Raw genomic sequence first — 18,643 nt, 5'->3', positions numbered from 1 at the left:
GCTGGCATGTTTCGGGGTTCCACCCCACAATACGGGGGTAATCACCCCCTACCCCCCCCTTCTGCGCCGCAGTGATAAGCTGGGGGGTGGGGGTCAACCCCACCGTGGAGTTGGGGTGCTCTGGGGAATGGGGTGACCCACACCCCGCTACACCCTGAATAGGGGGTGACCCCCCCAAAGGGAGTTACCCCCACCCTGCTACACCCCAAGAAAGGGTTACCCCAACCAACTATGCTCCAAAATGGAGGTGACCCCAAAATGGGGGTCACCCCCAAGCAGCTACCCCACCAAATGGGGTCACCCAGAGCCAGCTACAACCCGAAATGGAGGTCACCCCAAAACAGGTGTCACCCACACCCAGCTACACCCAAAACAGCGTTAACCCCACTCCGCTACACCCCAAAATGGAGGTCACCCCAAAACAGGTGTCACCCTCAAACAGCTACACCCTAAATCAGGTGTCACCCACACGGAAAACAGGGTTAACCCTCAACCAGCTACACCCCAAAACGGATGTCACCCTGAAACAGGAGTCAGCCTGAACCAGCTACCCCCTAAATCAGGCATCACCCGCACCCAGCTACACCCAAAACAGGGTTAACCCCACCCAGCCACACCCCAAAACGCGACCCAACGCCCTCCCTGCTACAACCGCGCGCCTCCCCCGCCCCGGCCCCCCAAAACCGGGGTGCCCCCACCTTGTGGAGGCGCTTGACGAGGCTCTCGTTGTACTCCTGGCTACCCTCGATCATGCCGGTCAGGGGGTTGGAGAACCACTCCTTGAACTCCCGGTGGGACTGGAAGACGCGGGGCATCAGGAAGTGCATGAGGGACCACAGCTCCATCAGGCTGTTCTGCAGCGGCGTCCCCGTCAGCAACAGCCGCCGCTGGCTGCGGGGAGGGAACACCCGTCAGCCCACCGGCACCCACGGGTGCTCCTGGGGCGGGGTACAGAGCACCCAGGGGTTCTCCTAGGCAGCTACAGTGCACCCACGGGTACCCCCGGGCAGCTACAGGGCACCTCCAGACAGGTACAGCGCACCCACGGGTACCCCCGGGCAGCTACAGAGCACCCATGGGTGCCCCCAGGCAGCTACAGGGCACCCATAGGTACCCCCAGGCACCCACGGGTACCCCCGGGCAGCTACAGGGCACCTCCAGACAGGTACAGCGCACCCACGGGTACCCCCGGGCAGCTACAGAGCACCCATGGGTGCCCCCAGGCAGCTACAGGTCACCCATAGGTACCCCCAGGCACCCACGGGTACCCCCGGGCAGCTACAGGGCACCTCCAGACAGGTACAGCGCACCCACGGGTACCCCCGGGCAGCTACAGAGCACCCATGGGTGCCCCCAGGCAGCTACAGGTCACCCATAGGTACCCCCAGGCAGCTACAGTCATATGTCAGCCTACCCCCAAGCAGCTACAGCGCACCCATGGGTATCCCCAGGCAGTAACTGAGCACCCATGGGTGCCCCCAGGCAGCTACACAGCACCCACACACAGTCACAGAGCACCCATGGGTGCCCCCAGGTTGCTACTGTGCACCCACAGGAACCACCCAGGCAGTCACAGCGCACCCATGGGTGCCCCCAGGCAGCTACAGAGCACCCACACGCAGTCACAGAGCACCCAGGGGTGCCCCCAGGCAGCCACAGCGCACCCACGGGTGCCCCCAGGCAGCTACAGAGCACCCACACGCAGTCACAGAGCACCCAGGGGTGCCCCCAGGCAGCCACAGCGCACCCACGGGTGCCCCCAGGCAACTACAGCTCACCCATGGGTGCCCCCAGGTTGCTAACGTGCACCCACAGGAACACCCCCGACAGCTACAGCGCACCCACGGGTGCCCCCAGGCAGTAACTGAGCACCCATGGGTGCCCCCAGGTTGCTAACATGCACCCACAGGAACACCCCTGGCAGCTACAGCGCGCCCATGGGCGACCCCAGGCAGTCGCAGAGCACCCATGGGTGCCCCCAGGCAGCTACAGCTGTGTGTCAGGGCACCCCTATGCAGCAGCACTCTACAACGGGGTCACCCTCCAGCAGCTGCACCCCACTGGCTGCACCCAGTTCCCTCCCAGGGTGGGCACCCATGAGGGCCCCCCAGGGTGTCCCCCAACACCCTCAGTGCCCCAGGCTCTTTACCAGCACACCTGACTTCCTGAGCACCCCATGGTGTCCCCCCCAGCCCCTCGGGGCACCCCTCAGCACCCATGGGTGCCCCCCAGGGTGCCTCCAACACCCCCAGGCTGCCCCAAAATCCTCAGGGTACCCCACCACCCTCTGCACCCCAGGCTCTTTGCCAGCACACCCGACTTCCCGAGCACCCCATGGTGTCCCCCCCAGCCCCTCGGGGCACCCCTCAGCACCCATGGGTGCCCCCCCCACCCACTCCCCACCCTCCGCGGACCTGTTGAAGTTGAGGAGCGACTGCCAACGCTGCGATTTGAAGTTCTTGATGTTCTGGGCCTCGTCCAGGATCAGGTACTTCCAGTTCTTGCGGCGAAAAGCCTGGTGGTCCTGCAGGACCAGCTTGTAGGAGGTGATGCAGACGTGGAAGGCGTTGGGTTTGGTCCAGCCCTGGGTGGGGGTGGGTGGGTGGGGGTCACAAAGAGGGTCGGGGACCCCCCCCAAACCCACCCCCCCGCCCACCCACAGGGTTGGGGTTCACCTGCCGCTTCAGCCGGCGCTCCTTCTGCGCCCCGTAGTAGGTGAGGATCTTGAAGCTGGGGCACCAGCGCTTCAGCTCCATCTCCCAGTTGAGCATCACGCTGGTGGGCACGATGATGAGGTGGGGGCCCCAGCTGCCTGCGGGGAGGGGGGGCGGCGTCAGGGCCGGGCACCCATGGGTGCTGGGGAGCCCACGAGGACCTATGGATGCTACATGGAGCCTACAGCACCCATGGGTGCTCAAGGAACCCACAGTGACCTAATAAAGGCTATAAGGGGCCTACAGCACCCGTGGGTGCTCAGGGAGCCCGTGGTGAGCTACGGATTCCATACTGAGCCTACAGCACCTATGGGTGCTCAAGGAACCCAGAGAAACCTAACAAAGGCTATAAACAGCCTACGGCACTCATGGGTGCTCAGGGAGCCCATGAGGACCTATGGATCCTAGAAGGAGCCCAGAGCACCCATGGGTGCTGGGGGAGCCCACGGGGACCTATGGATGCTACATGGAGCCTACAGCACCTATGGGTGCTCAAGGAGTCCATAAGGACCTACAAAGGCTATAAGGAGCCTACAGCACCCATGGGTGCTCAGGGAGCCAATGGGGAGCTACAGATTCCATACGGAGCCTAAAGCACCCATGGGTGCTCAGGGAGCCCATGTGGACCTACAGATCCCATAAGGAACCTTCAAGGCTCTAGCTACTCAAGGAAACAAGAGGATCTACAGATCCTGTAAGGAGCCTACAGCACCCATGGGTGTTCAGGGAGCCCATGGGGACCTACAGATTCCATAAGGAACCTTCTAGGACCCATGGGTGCTCAAATCACCTGTAAGAACCTACAAATGCTGTAAGGAGCCTACAGGACCCATGGGTGCTCCGGGAGCTGGTAGGAATTTAAAGACCCAATAAGGAACCCAGAGCACCCATGGGCGCTTGGGGAGCTCATGGGGCCCTGCAGACAACTCAAAGACCCCACAGCATTTAAGGTGCTCACGGAGCACCAAGAAGGGCCCTAGTCTCTACGAAGAGCCCCCAGCACCCAAGGGTGCTCAGATAGACATTAATGACCCTACAAAGACCCCCCGGCACCCAAGGGTGCTCAGATGGACACCAATGACCCTACAAAGACCCCACAGCACCCAAGGGTGCTCAAATGCACACTAAATACCCTACCAAGACCCACCCAGCACCCAAGGGTGCCCACCCAACCCTCCGAGCACCTCCCGAGGCCCCCGACGGAGACCGGGGACGCCCCGTGAGTGGGTGGGGGGCACCCCTCACCCTTCTCGCAGGCGAGGTGGGCCAGGAGGGAGATGGTCTGGATGGTCTTGCCCAAGCCCATCTCGTCGGCCAAGATCCCGTTGAGCTTCTTCTCGTACATGGTGACCAACCAGTCCAGGCCGATGTGCTGGTACTCCCGCAGGGTGCCCCGCAGCAGGTGGGGGATGGGCGTCTTCACCTGGAGGAGGGGGTGGGGCGGAGGTGGGCGACGCCCTCCCCGCAGCACCCACGGGTGCTAGGGGAGCCGGGGAGGGGGTTACCTGGGTGGTGGCCAAGGTGTAGCCCTTGGGCTGGAGGCTCTCGGCGGCGGCAGCGATGTCGGTGATCTCTTTCTTTGGGGTGGGGGCGGCGGCGGGGGGCGGGGGGGCGGCTGGCGGGGGCCCCCCTGGGTGCTCTTGGGTGCCCGGTGGTGGCGAAGGGTCCTCGGGGGCGGGGGCGCCTGCTTCAGTCTCTTCTTGCTCTTCTTCGTCTTCCTCCTCCTCTTCTTCTTCTTCTTCCTCTTCCTCTTCCTCATCTTCGTCTTCCTCATCTTCATCCTCTTCCTCCTCCTCTTCCTCGTCATCACTCTCAGCCGCTGGCGAGTCTGGGGGGACACAGACACGTGGGTGCTGGGGGTGGGGCTGGTGGCAGCACCCACGGGTGGCCCTATGGTAGATGAAGGGTGGTCTCTAGGACCCAGGGGTGGCCTTATGGCACGTGGGTGGGGGTCTCTAGGACCCAGGGGTGGCCCTACAGCACCCGGGGTGGCCCTGACACGTGGGTGGGGGTCTCTAGGACCCAGGGGTGGCCCTACAGCACCCACAGGTGGCCCTGACATGTGGGTGGGGGTCTCTAGGACACAGGGGTGGCCCTACGGCTCCCAGGGGTGGCCCTATGGCACCTGGGTGAGGTCTCTAGGACCCAAGGGTGGCACTACAGTACTTGGGTGGGGGTCTCTAGGACCCAGGGGTGGCCCTACAGCACCCATAGGTGGACCTATGGTACTTGGGTGGGGGTCTCTAGGACCCAGGGGTGGCCCTACAGCACCCATAGGTGGACCTATGGTACTTGGGTGGGGGTCTCTAGGACCCAGGGGTGGCCCTACAGCACCCATGGGTGGCCCAGACACATGGGTGGGGGTCTCTAGGACCCAGGGGTGGCCCTATAGTAGGGTGGGGTGTCACATAACACCCAGGAGACCCTACGACACCCATGGGTGGCCCCACAGCACACACAAATGGTCCTAGAGCACCCAAGGGTGGCCCTAGAGCACCCACAGGCGGATCTAAAGCAGCTGGGGAGGCCTGTGACACGTGGGGGGGGTCCCACAGCACCCAGGGGTGTCCCTGTCACACCCATCTCCCCCTTCCCTGCGCCCCCCCCCGCCCCCACCCCAGCACCCACGGGTGCCCCTACCCGAGCGGGTGCTGCTGGCGCCGGGCGGGGAGTCGCAGTCGGAGTCGGCGAAGGCGCCGGCGTACTGCTGCAGCAGCTCCTCCATCGGCAGCGCCCCTGCGGAACACGCACACGCCTGGAACACGCCTGGAACACGCCTGGGCAAGTTCTCACGTCCCTGCACACGCGTGTCCTCCACGTCCTCGCGCACGTGCCCCTGCGTCCCCGTGTCCCGGCGCGCGCGTCCCCCCACGTGTTCGCACACGTGTCCTCGTGGCCGTGCACACGCGTGTCCCTGCACACACATCCCTGTGTCCCTGCACACGCGCCCCCGCACACGCGTGTTCCCATGGCCAGACGTGTCGCTGCACACACAACGCCGTGCTGCTGCACACGCACGTCCCCGGATCCCCGCACACGCGTGTCCCCGTGTCCATACACACGTGACTCTGCACACACATGCATCTGTGTCCCCGCACACGGCTGTCCCCGTGCCTGTACACACGTGACTCTGTGCACACGCATCTGTGTCCCCGCACACGCGTGTCCCCGCGTCCATACACGTGTCTCCATGTCCATACACACGTGACTCTACACACGCGTGTCCCCATGTCCATACACACGTGACTGCACACACGCGTCCCGGTGTCCCCGCACACCATGTCCCCATGTCCATGCACGCGTGTCCCCGTGTCCATACACATGTGCCTCCATGTCCATACACATGTGACTGCGCACACGCGTCCCCGTGTCCCCGCACACGCGTGTCCCCATGTCACCCCGACGTGTCCCCGCAGACGCGTGTGCCCGTGCCCCGCGTCCCCCAGCCCAGGGGCCCGCGTGGGTGCCGGGGGGGGACACCCGTGGGTGCCGGGAGGGGGCACCCGTGGGTGCTGGGCCTACCCTCGCGGGCCAGGTCGTCCAGCTCCTGCTTGTGGTCGACGTCGCCCTCCAGCCGCTCCTGCGCCGCGATCGTCTCCTCCTCATCCTCGCCTGCGGGACCCGGCGGGTGACGCCAGCCCCGGGGGGGGTGACACCATCCCCGGGGGGGTGGGGTGGGGTGACAGCCCCGGGGCACCCACCCAGGGGATAGAGGAGACCCGGGGCAGGGTGACAGAGACCCCAGTGGGTGACAGAGTCCCGGGAGGGGTGACACGAGTCATGTTGTGGGTGACAGAGCCCCAGAAGTGGGTGAGACACCACCAGGGACAGGTGACAGAGGCCAAGGATGGGTGACAGAGCCCCAGAAGTGGGTGACAGAGCCCCAGAAGTGGGTGAGACACCACCAGGGACAGGTGACAGAGCCCCAGAAAAGGGTGAGAGACCCCAGAAGTGGGTGACACAGCTGCAGGAATGGGTGCCAGACCCCAAGGATGGGTGACAAACCCCCAAAGATGGGTGACAAGCACCCAGAAACAGGGGACAGCCCCCCAGAGACGGGTGACAGATATAAACGATGGGTTACAAAGCCCCAGAAATGGGTGCCAGACCCCAACAGTGGGTGACAGAGCCCCAGGAATGGGTGGCAGAGACTCAAAGATGGGTGCCAGACCCCAAGGGTGGGTGATGCAGCCCCAAAAAAGGGTGACAGACCCCAAGGATGGGTGGCAAACCCCCAGAAATGGGTGACAGACCCCAAGGATGGGTGGCAAACCCCCAGAAATGGGTGACAGAGCCCCCAAAAAAGGGTGTCAGTCCCCAAGGATGGGTGGCAAACACCCAGGGATGGGTGACAGAGCCCCCAAAAAAAGGGTGACAGACCCCAAGGATGGGTGACAGAGCCCCAGGGATGGGTGCCAGGCCCCCAGGGAGGGGTGTCAGCCCCCAGGCCCTCCCGCCCCTGCTCCCCCCATCCTCACCCTCCTCCTCCTCGGCCGCGAACTCCTCATCCTCCTCGCGGGGCTCCCAGGGCCGCTTGTTCCTCCGCAGCAGCGCCTTGTCGGGGGGACATGGGGGGGGTGAGGGGGGCGTCCCCGGGGGTGCCAGGGGGATCCCCAAGGTGGCGGCGGGGGTACCTGGGGGGGCAGGGAGCCCAGCAGCTCCTCCAGGGGCACCTCCCCCTCCTGCTTGAGCAGCTCCAGCTCGCGGCGCCGCGCCTCGGGGGGGTGACCCTCGGTGACATCCTCGTCCAGCGGTTCCATGTCCCCGTCTGCGGTTGTTGGGGGGGGGAAAGGGGGGGGTCAGCACCCATGGGTGGCACCCAGACACCCTCCCTGGACCCCACCCTCCACCTCCAGCTTTGGGGGAGCAGGAGGGTCCGTGTCACCTCCCCAGCACCCATGGGTGGCCCTGGGGGCAGCTTGTCCCCTCCCCTCTAGGTGCTCCTGTCCCCCATGTCCCCAGTCCCTCTGGGTGTCACTGTCCCCTCCCCAGCACCCATGGGTGCCCCGGCCCCTTCGTCCCCTCCCCAGCACCCCTGGGTGCCACATCCCCATCCCCCCTCCAGCAGCCATGGGTGCCCCTGACCCCCACCCCACCTCTTCCTTGGGTGTCCCTGTCACCCCCTCAGTGCCCCCACGTCCCCCCCGCAGCGTCCCCATCCCTCTCCGCAGTATCCCCAACACCCTTGGGTGCCCCAACCTCATCGGGGGGGCCCCCACATCCCCCATCCCCAGGTGACCCTGTCCTCCCCCCGGGGTGGTGACACCCACCTTGGTGGGCGAGGTGGGAGTGGGGGGCTGGGGGTCCCCGTCGGGGGGCTCCGGGCGGGGCGCGGGGGGCGTTGAGGCTGCGGCTCAGCAGGTCCGAGTACTTCTCGGTCTGGCCCACAATGAAATCCAGCTGCAGGTCCAGGGCCTTCTTCCGCTTCTCCTCCAGCCGCGACTGCTGCTTGAACTGCACCACCTGCGCGACCGCCGCGCCTCAGCACCCAACGGCCACCCAACGGCCGCCCAGCGTCATCCAATGGCCACCCAACGTCATCCAACAGCCACCGCGCGTCACCAATGGCCACCCAAAGTCATCCAATGGCCACCCAACGTCATCCAATAACCACCCCGGGTCACCAATGGCCACCCAAAGTCATCCAACGGCCACCCAACGTCATCCAACAGCCACCACGTGTCACCAATGGCCACCCAAAGTCATCCAACGGCCACCCAACGTCATCCAACAGCCACCGCGGGTCACCAATGGCCACCCAAAGTCATCCAATGGCCACCCAACGTCATCCAATAACCACCCCGGGTCACCAATGGCCACCCAAAGTCATCCAACGGCCACCCAACGTCATCCAACAGCCACCCCGGGTCACCAATGGCCACCCAAAGTCATCCAACGGCCACCCAACGTCATCCAACAGCCACCGCGCGTCACCAATGGCCACCCAAAGTCATCCAACGGCCACCCAACGTCATCCAACAGCCACCGCGGGTCACCAATGGCCACCCAACGTCATCCAACAGCCACCCAACGGCCGCCCAGTGTCATCCAACAGCCACCCAACGTCATCCAACAGCCACCGCGGGTCACCAATGGCCACCCAAAGTCATCCAACGGCCACCCAAAGTCATCCAATAACCACCCCGGGTCACCAATGGCCACCCAAAGTCATCCAACGGCCGCCCAATGTCATCCAACGGCCGCCCAGCGTCATCCAACAGCCACCGCAGGTCACCAACGGCCGCCCAACGCCATCCAACGGCCACCACAAGTCATCACCAACAGCCGCCCAACGCCATCCAACGGCCACGGCTGGTCACCAACAGCCGCCCAGCGTCATCCAACGGCCACCGCGGGTCACCAACAGCCGCCCAGCGTCATCCAACGGCCACCGCGGGTCACCAACAGCCGCCCAGCGTCATCCAACGGCCACCGCGGGTCACCAATGGCCGCCCAACGCCATCCAACGGCTACCGCTGGTCACCAACAGCCGCCCAACGCCATCCAACGGCCACCGCGGGTCACCAACAGCCGCCCAGCGTCATCCAATGGCCACCGCGGGTCACCAATGGCCGCCCAACGCCATCCAACGGCTACCGCTGGTCACCAACAGCCGCCCAACGCCATCCAACGGCCACCGCGGGTCACAACGGCCGCCCAACGTCATCCAATGCCACCGCGGGTCACCGACGGCCGCCCAAAGTCATCCAACGGCCACCCAACGCCATCCAACGGCCACCGCCGGTCACCAACAGCCGCCCAGAGTCACCAACGGCCACCGCGGGTCACCAACGGCCGCCCAACGTCATCCAACAGCCGCCCAACGCCATCCAACGGCTACCGCGGGTCACCAATGGCCACCCAAAGTCATCCAACGGCCACCCAATGTCATCCAATGGCCGCCCAACGTCATCCAACAGCCACCACAGGTCACCAACGGCCGCCCAACGTCATCCAACGGCCACCACGGGTCACACTGGCCACCCAAAGTCATCCGACAGCCGCCCAACATCATCCAACGGCCGCCCAACGTCATCCAATAACGACCACGGGTCACCAACAGCCACCCAAAGTCATCCAACGGCCACCACAAGTCATTAACAACCACCCAAGGTCATCCAAGAGCCACCATGGGTCACCACCGGCCACTACGAGCAACAACAGCCATCCAATGGCCACCATGGGTCACTACTCGCCACGCAGTCATCCAGTGGCCACCATGTGTCACCAATGGCCACCCAAAGTCATCCAGTAGCCACCACGGGTCACCACCAGCCACCCAATGGCCACCAAGAACAACCAACAGCCACCAAGGGTCATCAACAGCCACCCAAAGTCATCCAGTAGCCACCACGGGTCACCAGTGGCCACCATGAGCAACCAACAGCCACTCAAGGTCACCCCATGGCCACCACAGGGCACCACCAGCCACCCAATGGCCACCAAGAACAACCAACAGCCAACCAACAGCCACCACACATCACCAGTGGCCACCCAACAACCACCATGGGCAACCAACGGCCTCCATGGGCAACCAATGACCACCATGGGCAACCAACAGCCACCCAACAGCCACCGCAAGCAACGAACGGGCAACCAATAGCCACCGCAACAAGTCAACAGAGGAGCACAGGGCACCGTGGGCACCCAACGAGCCCCTAATGGCCACCACTGGCTGCTCCCAGGCCACCAGGGGTGACCACTGGCCACCCAAGAGCCATCGTGGTCACCCAATGGCCAACCACCAGCTGGTCATCTGCTGCAGCGCCAGAGTGACAAGACAAACTGATGGTCAAGGGGGATGGTAGCCACCCAAGAGAGCTTGGTAGCCCACCGGGGTTTGGGGAGAGACAAAATGGTGGCCCAGGAGTCGGTGGCCACCCAGGAGAGCTTGGTAGCCCACGGGTGTTTGGGGATGTGGTACTGAACACCACTTGGTCACCCAGGGGTGGTGGCCACCCAAAGAAATCTGGTAGCCCAGAGGGGTTGGTGATGCGATGCCGGGCACCCTTGGGTGCCCCAGGAGTTGTTGGCCACCCTGTGAGGGCTGGTAGCCCAGTGAATGAGACCAGAGTGGAAGGGGACTGGGTGTAGGGACACCCAGTGGGCGGTGGCCAACCACAGGGATTTGGTAGCCCAGGAGTGTCCGAGGTTAGCAGCAGGGAGCACCCTTGGGTGCTCCTGGGGGGGTGGTCGCCCAGGGGGTTTGGTGGCCCAGGAATGGACCATAGCAACACCCAATGGGTGGTGGCCACCTAAGGCTTTTGGTAGCCCAAGAGTAGGGGTGCCAGGCACCCTTGGGTGGTAGCCAACTAAGAGAGGTTGGTAGCCCATGGCGCTGTGCACCCACGGGTGCCCTGGGCGCGGCGGCCACCCACTTCCTCCCCACCCAAAACGTCCAAAAACGGTGGTGAGACCCATAAATGACGTGGCAAGCGCTGGTAACCACGTGGGGGGAGGGCGCCCATGGGGGGTGGGGGGTGGCACCCATGGGTGGGGGGCACCCGTGGGTGGGGGCGGGGGAGGGGCACCCACCTTCTCCACGTTGCTCCAGAACTGTTTGACCTCCTTGGCGATGGCGGCAGCCACCCGGCGCAGCTTGGCCTGTTCCTCCCGCTTCGCCCGCTCCTCCTTCTGCCGCTGCTCCTCGTGGTGCCGCATCACCATCCGCACCACCTGGGGGGGGGGGCACCCATGGGTGGGGGGGGGGCACCCGTGGGTGGGGGGGTCACCCGACACCCCCAAAAACCCTTCCCAGCACCCCCAAACCGCTCAGTAACCCGTAACTCCCCGAAACCCTCGCTCTTGCTTCTGCTGCTCCTCAGGGTGTCCCCAACGCTCTCCCCACCCACCTGGGGGGGCACCCATGGGTGGGGGGATGTCACTCATGGGTGGGGGGGGCACCCAACACCCCCTCAAACCCCTCCCAGCACCCCCAAACCGCTCAGTAACCCGTGACTCCCCAAAACCCTCGCTCTTGCTTCTGCTGCTGCTCAGAATGTCCCCAGTGCTGTCCCCACCCACCGAGGGGTCACCCATGGGTGGGGGGGTGTCACCCATGGGTGGGGGGGGACCTCGGGTGGGGGGCACCCAACACCCCCCCCAAAACCCCTCCCAGCACCCCCAAACCGCTCAGCAACGCCAAAACTCTATTACTTTTACTACCGCTCTTTGGGGTACCCCCACCCACTGAGGGGGCACCCATGGGTGGGGGTGTCCCCCATGGGTGGGGGTGTCACCCAACAACCCCCCCCCCAGCACCCCCAAAACCCCCCAAGCACCCCCAAACCACCCCGGAACCACCATCCCCACCGCCCCCTCGGTGCTTCGCTGTCCCCCCCACCTGGGTGGGGCCACCCACGGCTGGGGGTGGGGGGGGGGGGGGTGAGGCACCCACGGGTGGGGGGACAGACCCCGTGAGGGGAGTCTCCAGTGGCTACTATGGGGTCGGGCCTCCCCTAGAACCCCTTTGAGGCGCCACCAGAGGTTCTCCAGGGGGTTGAACCGCGTCAAAAAGCCCCCTCCAACCCTTCTTGAGACGCCGCCAGAGCTTCTCCAGTGGCTACTATAGGGTTGGTCACCCACCCCACCCCCCCCACCCCCGCCGCCGGCCGTGCCCGCGGGTGGGGCGCCCCACCTTGCGGGCCACGCCCCTCTTCCAGCGGCGCTCCTGGGCGAAGTCGGCGGCCAACCACTGCATCTCCTCGCAGAGATAATCCCAGTGGACCTTGGGCCGCGCCGGCTCCGGCACCTTGGGGAGGCGCCGCGACGACCAGAAGCCCTCGCGCTTCATCTCCGCCACCCGGTGCTCCACCTCCGCCTCCTGCCGGGCGGCACCCGAAGGGTTAACCCCGCCCCACGGACCCCCCAAACCCGCCCGTGCAACCAGAGATTCTCCAGGGGCTTGTATAGGGTTGGGCCAACCCCAATTTCCCACACAAAACCCCTCTAAACTCCCCCCCAAACATGTCCCAGCTGAATAAAGAGATTCTCCAGTGGCTTATATATGGCTGCAGGAGCCAAAGTGCCTCCAATCCCCCCCAAAATGTGCCCTATCTGAGGGTGGAGATTCTCCAGTGGCTGATATAGGGTTCGGTCAGCCCCAAGCGCTCTTAAAGAATTCCCCCAAGATGATACCAGAGACTCTCCAATGGCTGCTAAAGGGCTGAGCCCCCTGAGTGACCCCAAAGCACCCCAAGTACCCCTCAAACACCCCTATGTGCAACCAGAGATTCTCCAAGGGCTTATATAGGGTTGGGGAAACCCCAATTTCCCACACAAAACCCCTCTAAACTCCCCCCAAAACATGTCCCAGCTGAAAAAAAAGATTCTCCAGTGGCTAATACAAGCCTGGGGGAACGCCCCTCAAATGAGACCAGAGACTCTCCAGTGGCTACTATAGGGTTCAGCCTCCTGAGTGCCCCCCAACCCCTTCAAATGACACCAGATTCTCCAGTGACTACTATAAGGTTGGGCCAGCCCCAAGTGCCCCCACAACCTGCTCCAAAACAAGACCAGATATTCTCCAAGGGCTTATATAGCATTGGGTGAGTCCCAAATGCCCGCCAACCCCACTCACAATCCCTCCAAACAGGACCAGAAACTCTCCAATGGCTACTATATGGTTAAACCAGCCCCAAGTGCCCCCAAAACCTCCCCCATAATCCCCCCAAATGACACCAGAGATTCTCCAGTGGCTACTATAGAGTTGACCTCCACCCACACCCCCCCAGGGTGGGTAGGCCCGGCACCCAAAGCGGGGTGAGGAGGGGACACACGCTTACGTGCTTGGCCTGCTCGGCGATCTCAGCGTGGGTCTTGTCCCAGAGGCTGGGGGGCTCCGGGGGGCCGGGGGGGCCATCGGGGCGGGGGGGGGCCGGCGGGCGAGGAGGCGGGGGGCGAGACGCTGCCGGGGGAGCCCGAGGAGGCGGGGGACACCGGGTTGCTGCCCGTCATTCTGGTTGGGGGGAGCTGGGGGGAACACAGTGGGGTGTGAGGGGGGGGGGCAAGGCTTTGGGGGACAAACATGAGGGGTGGGGGGGGCAAGACTTTGGGGGGAGCAACAGGGGGCATGGTTGAGATTTGGGGGGGCTGGGTGGGGTGGGGTTGGGGGGCCCTATATGGGGAGGGTGAAGGGAGTTTGGTGGGGCTATAATGGGGTGGGGGTGGGTTTGGGGGGCCCTATATGGGGGTGGGGTGAGTTTGGGGGGCCCTATATGGGGGTGGGGGTGAGTTTGGGGGGCCCTATGTGGGGGTGGGGGGTGAGTTTGGGGGGGCAGAGGGGAGTTTGGGGGGGGCTCCAGAGCTGGGGGTGGGTTTAGGGGAGCTCTATATGGGAGCGGGAGGGCCTGGGGGGCAGGCACAAGTGAGTTTGGGGGGTCTGGGGGTGGGGGGGTTTGGGGGAGCACAGGTGAGTTTGGGGGGTCTCCAGGGGTGGGTGTAGGTTCAGGGGAGCCCTATTTGGGGGTGGGGCGGCCCTCCAGGGGTGAGGGTGAGTCTGGGGGGCCCTATAGGGGGAGTGGGTCTGGGTTTGGGGGGTTTCCAGGGGTGGGCATAGGTTTAAGGAAGCCCTATATGGGGGGGGGGGGGGGAGGCTGGGGGGCCCTATAGTGGGGTGGGGCTGGGTTTGGCGGGGCAGAGATGAGTTGGGGGGGGCTCCAGGCATGGGGTGAGTCTGGGGGGACCTTATATGAGAGCACGAGTGGGTTTGGGGGGGCACAGGCGAGTCTAGGGGTTTCTATATTGGGGGGGCTGGGGGGGGGCTGATGGTGATCCAGGCTGAGTTTGGGTGGGGCATGATGGGGGTTTGGGGGGGCTGGAGGGAGGGGCTGGATTTGGGGGGGGGGGGGGTCATGGAGCTCCTGCCTGTTTGGGGGGGCTCTAGAGCCCAGGCCACAGGCTGGGGCGGGGGGGGGCAATAGGGGGTCCTGGTGCAGTTTCGGGGGGCAGAGACTTGGTGGGGTCTCTTTGGGGGTACATAGACTTTGGGGGGGGTTACTTTGGGGGGGCATGGAAGCTGGGGTGGGTCACAGACTTGGGGGGAGCCAAGGATGCCGGGGGGTCACTTTGGGGGTGCAAAGACTTGGGGGGGGTCACAAGGGGAATGGGGGGGGTCACTTTGGATGGGTCAGAGACTTGGGGAGTCACTTTGGGGGGTCTACGGATGCCAGGGGGGTCACTTTGGGGGTACACAGGCTTGGGGGGGGGTTCTGTGGGGGGGACATGGAAGCTGGGGGTGGTCGCTTTGGGCGTGCAGAGACTTGCGTGGGACACTTTGGCGGCGCCATAGAGGCTGGGAGGGTTATTTTAGGGGGTCCATGGAAGCTGGGGGGATCACAGACTTGGGGGGCCAAGTAGGCCAGGGGGGTCACTTTGGAGGTGCAAAGACTTGGGGGGTGCCATGGAGGATGAGGGTCTCAGTCAAGGGGGTCACCTTCTGGGTGCCCATGGGGGCAGGGGGGTCACTTGGGGGGTGCAGAGACTTGGGGTTCACTCTGGGGGGGGGGGGTCACCCATGGGGGTGGGGGGGTTCACTTTGGGGGTGCAGAGCCCCCCCGGGGGGTTTGGGGTCCCCCTCCCCCCCCACGCCCTCACCTGGGGGTGCAGCGGCGGGTGGGGGCAGGGCGGGGGGCGGGTGGGGGCCCCGGGGCCGCCCGCCTGCCCCAGGGCATGCTGGGAAGGGGGGGCCTCATCCTGCGCCGGCGGCCGCCGGGCCGAGCCCTCGTCCAGCTCCTGGGCGCCCGGGCGGCCCAGCCTGCGCTCCGCCGAGCCGCCTGCGGGGGGCAAGGAGGGGTCAGGGTGGGGGGCACCCAGGGGTGCTACCCCCCCCACCCCCCAAAACAGCACCCATGGGTGCCGCCGCCCCACCTGTGTGCGCGGGGCCCTCCTCCTCCTCCTCACACTCCACTTCCACGGTGTCGGTGGCGCGGGGGGGGGCGCTCCTGGGGAGGGGGAAAAAGGGGAGGTGGGTGACCCCCACCTATGGGTGCTGCACCCCACCCATGGGTGCTGCCCTCCTCAAAATGGCTTCTGGATTGGGGATGGGGGGGAGGCCCCCTGGCCCCACCCCTGACCCCAAGTGCCCCCTGAACTTTGACCAGCACCAAGGTGGTGACTAACTTGGGGGTCCCCTGCCCCATAGAGGGCTCCCCAAGCCCCACACTGGGACCCTCAGGATAACCCACACCCCACAGCGTGACCCCATGGGTGCCTCACGTAGGAGCCCCTCATCCCACATCAGGGTCCCCAAGCCCCACAGTGGGACCCTCGGGGTGCCTCATATTGGGGTCCCCCACCCAACAAGGGGGACCCCATCCCACACAGGGGACCCCAAGCCCCACGGTGCGACCCTCAGGGTGCCCCACACTGGGGTCCCTCACCCCACTTGGGGGTTTTCAAGCCCCACACGGGGGTCCCCTGCCCCACGGTGGGACCCTCAGGGTGTCCCACAGCGGGACCCCATTGGTGCCTCATGTAGAGGTCCCTCACCCCACATCGGGGTCCCCAAGCCCCACATTGGGACCCTCAGGGTGCCCCACACTGGGGTCCCTCACCCTACATGGGGGTCCCTCAGGGTGCCCCATATAGGAGTCCCTCACCCTATACGGGGACTCCCAGGCCCCACACGGAGGTCTCCTGCCCCACGGTGGGACCCTCAAGGTGCCCCACACCCCACAGCATGACCCTATGGGTGCCCCACACAGTGACCCCTCACCCCACACCGGGGTCTCCAAGCCCTACAGTGGGATCCTCAGGGTGCTCCACACTGGGGTCCCTCACCCCACTTGGGGGTTCCCAAGCCCCACACGGGGGTCCCCTGCCCCACAGTGGAACCCTCAGGGTATCCCACAGCAGGACCCCATGGGTGCCCCATGTAGGGGTCCCCAAGCCCCACAGCAGGACCCCATAGGTGCTCCATGTAAGCGTCCCTCATCCCACTTGGGAACTCCCAAACCCTACAGTAGGACCCTAAGGGTGCCCCACATGGGGGTCACTCACCCCACACGGCAGTCCCCAAGCCCCACAGTGGGACCCTCGGGGTGCCCCATGTTAGGGTGCCTGTGGGTGCCCTTCTGAGGGGATCCTCTGGGTGCTGCCCACTGGGGGATCCCTCACCCCACACCCGCCTCCCCTGACCCACAGCCACGTCCCCGAGCACCATGTGGGTGTCCTTCAACCCACAGCAACACCCTCGGGGTACCCCACATCGGGGGCCCCTGAGTGCCCCACATGGGGTACCCTCACCCCACACCAGGATCGCTCAGAGCGCCCCACATTGGGACCCTCACCCCACTCCGGGGTCCCTCAGGGTGCCCCACACAGGACCCCTCACCCCACTCCGGGGTCCCTCAGGGTGCCCCACATCGGATCCCTCACCCCACTCCGGGGTCCCTCAGGGTGCCCCACATCGGATCCCTCACCCCACTCCGGGGTCCCTCAGGGTGCCCCACACAGGACCCCTCACCCCACTCCGGGGTCCCTCAGGGTGCCCCACACCGGATCCCTCACCCCACTCCGGGGTCCCTCAGGGTGCCCCACACCGGATCCCTCACCCCACACCGGGGTCCCTCAGGATGCCCCACACCGGATCCCTCACCCCACTCCGGGTCCCTCAGGGTGCCCCACACAGGATCCCTCACCCCACTCCGGGGTCCCTCAGGGTGCCCCACACAGGATCCCTCACCCCACTCCGGATCCCTCACCCCACTCCGGGGTCCCTCAGGGTGCCCCACACAGGATCCCTCACCCCACACCGGGGTCCCTCAGGATGCCCCACACAGGATCCCTCACCCCACTCCGGGGTCCCTCAGGGTGCCCCACAGCAGGGTCCCCCACACCGGATCTCTCACCCTACACCGGAGTGCCTCAGGCTGCCCCACACGGGGTCCCCCAGCCCCACAGCGGCCCCACAGCGCCCCTCCCCCCCTTCCCGCCCTTTCCCGGCGGGGGGAGGGGGAGGCTCCGCGCTCCCGTTACCGATCGCTCCCGGCCGTTCCCGCCGCAGCCCCGGTCCCTCACCGGGGGGGAGGAGGCGGGCGGAGGGACCCGGGGAGGCGCCTCCCGCTCCGCCTCCGCCGCCCTCAGCCCCGCCGCCGCGGAGCCGCCGCCATCCGCCGCCGCAAAATGGCCGCCGCCCCCCCGGGCCCCGCCGCCCCCTCCCCCCCCTCCTCTCCCCCTCCCCCTCCCCTTCCCCCTCCCGGCCCGGCCCCGCCGCCCCCCGCCCCCCCCCTCCGCGGGGCTCACGGGAAATGGAGTCCGACGCGCCGGAGCCAGCGGCAAAATGGCGGCGGCCGCCGCCGCGCGCGTTGCCGGCCGAGGGGGCGGGACCGGCGAAATCTCGCGAGAACTCCGCCCGCCGGCGCTGGCGCTCTCGCGAGATCTCGCACGCAACCAACCACCCCCCCCCCCCTCGCCGAGGCGCGCCCGGGGTCTCGCGAGAGCGCGGCGGGCGCGCGAGAGGCGGGAGGAGGGAGAAGATGGCGGCGGGCGGCGCGTGGCGGGCGAACACGCCCCCTCGAGGGGCGGGGCCTGGCGTTGAGGGGGGCGTGGCGCGCAGGGAAATGGCGAGACGGGATTCGCTCCGCCCCCGCGGCCCCTGCGGATGACGTCGCGCGGCCCCCCTCACCCCTCCCCAAGTGACGTCACGGCGCGGGCACGTGGCGGTGAGGCGGCCCCAGGGAGGAGGGCGGCCATGTTGGGTCAGCCCCAGGGGATGGGAAGGCGGCCATGTTGGGTCAGCCCCAGGGGATGATGGGAGGGCGGCCATGTTGGGTCAGCCCCGGGGGCTGATGGGAGGGCGGCCATGTTGGGTCAGCCCCGGGGGCTGATGGGAGGGCAGGACTATACACCCCTCGTCCCCCATTCCCCCCCCTCTACAGCAGCCCCATCCCCATCGCCCACCCTCCGCCCCGTTTTACCACACTTTGGGG

General features: G+C 66.0%; 1 protein-coding gene across 1 annotated transcript in view; it reads right to left on the bottom strand.

Annotated features, from left to right (window-relative positions):
- The window catches only part of SRCAP (Snf2 related CREBBP activator protein), a 36,415-nt gene extending 19,653 nt beyond the window's left edge, over positions 1 to 16,762 (bottom strand). Inside the window, 16 exon segments of the mRNA XM_075076584.1 lie at positions 699 to 891; positions 2,415 to 2,584; positions 2,676 to 2,812; positions 3,960 to 4,137; positions 4,220 to 4,542; positions 5,355 to 5,450; positions 6,237 to 6,326; positions 7,193 to 7,268; positions 7,349 to 7,482; positions 7,985 to 8,177; positions 11,250 to 11,390; positions 12,352 to 12,537; positions 13,499 to 13,666; positions 15,309 to 15,487; positions 15,582 to 15,655; positions 16,713 to 16,762. Coding sequence (XP_074932685.1) covers positions 699 to 891; positions 2,415 to 2,584; positions 2,676 to 2,812; positions 3,960 to 4,137; positions 4,220 to 4,542; positions 5,355 to 5,450; positions 6,237 to 6,326; positions 7,193 to 7,268; positions 7,349 to 7,482; positions 7,985 to 8,177; positions 11,250 to 11,390; positions 12,352 to 12,537; positions 13,499 to 13,666; positions 15,309 to 15,487; positions 15,582 to 15,655; positions 16,713 to 16,762 — 2,388 coding nt within the window.
- Positions 16,763 to 18,643: the final 1,881 nt, after the last annotated feature.

This window comes from Phalacrocorax aristotelis, chromosome 32 (genome assembly GCF_949628215.1).
Source record: "Phalacrocorax aristotelis chromosome 32, bGulAri2.1, whole genome shotgun sequence".
Classification (NCBI taxonomy): Eukaryota; Metazoa; Chordata; class Aves; order Suliformes; family Phalacrocoracidae; genus Phalacrocorax; species Phalacrocorax aristotelis.
Note: the sequence above shows the minus strand (reverse complement) of the source record. Positions and strands in the feature narration are given on the sequence as shown.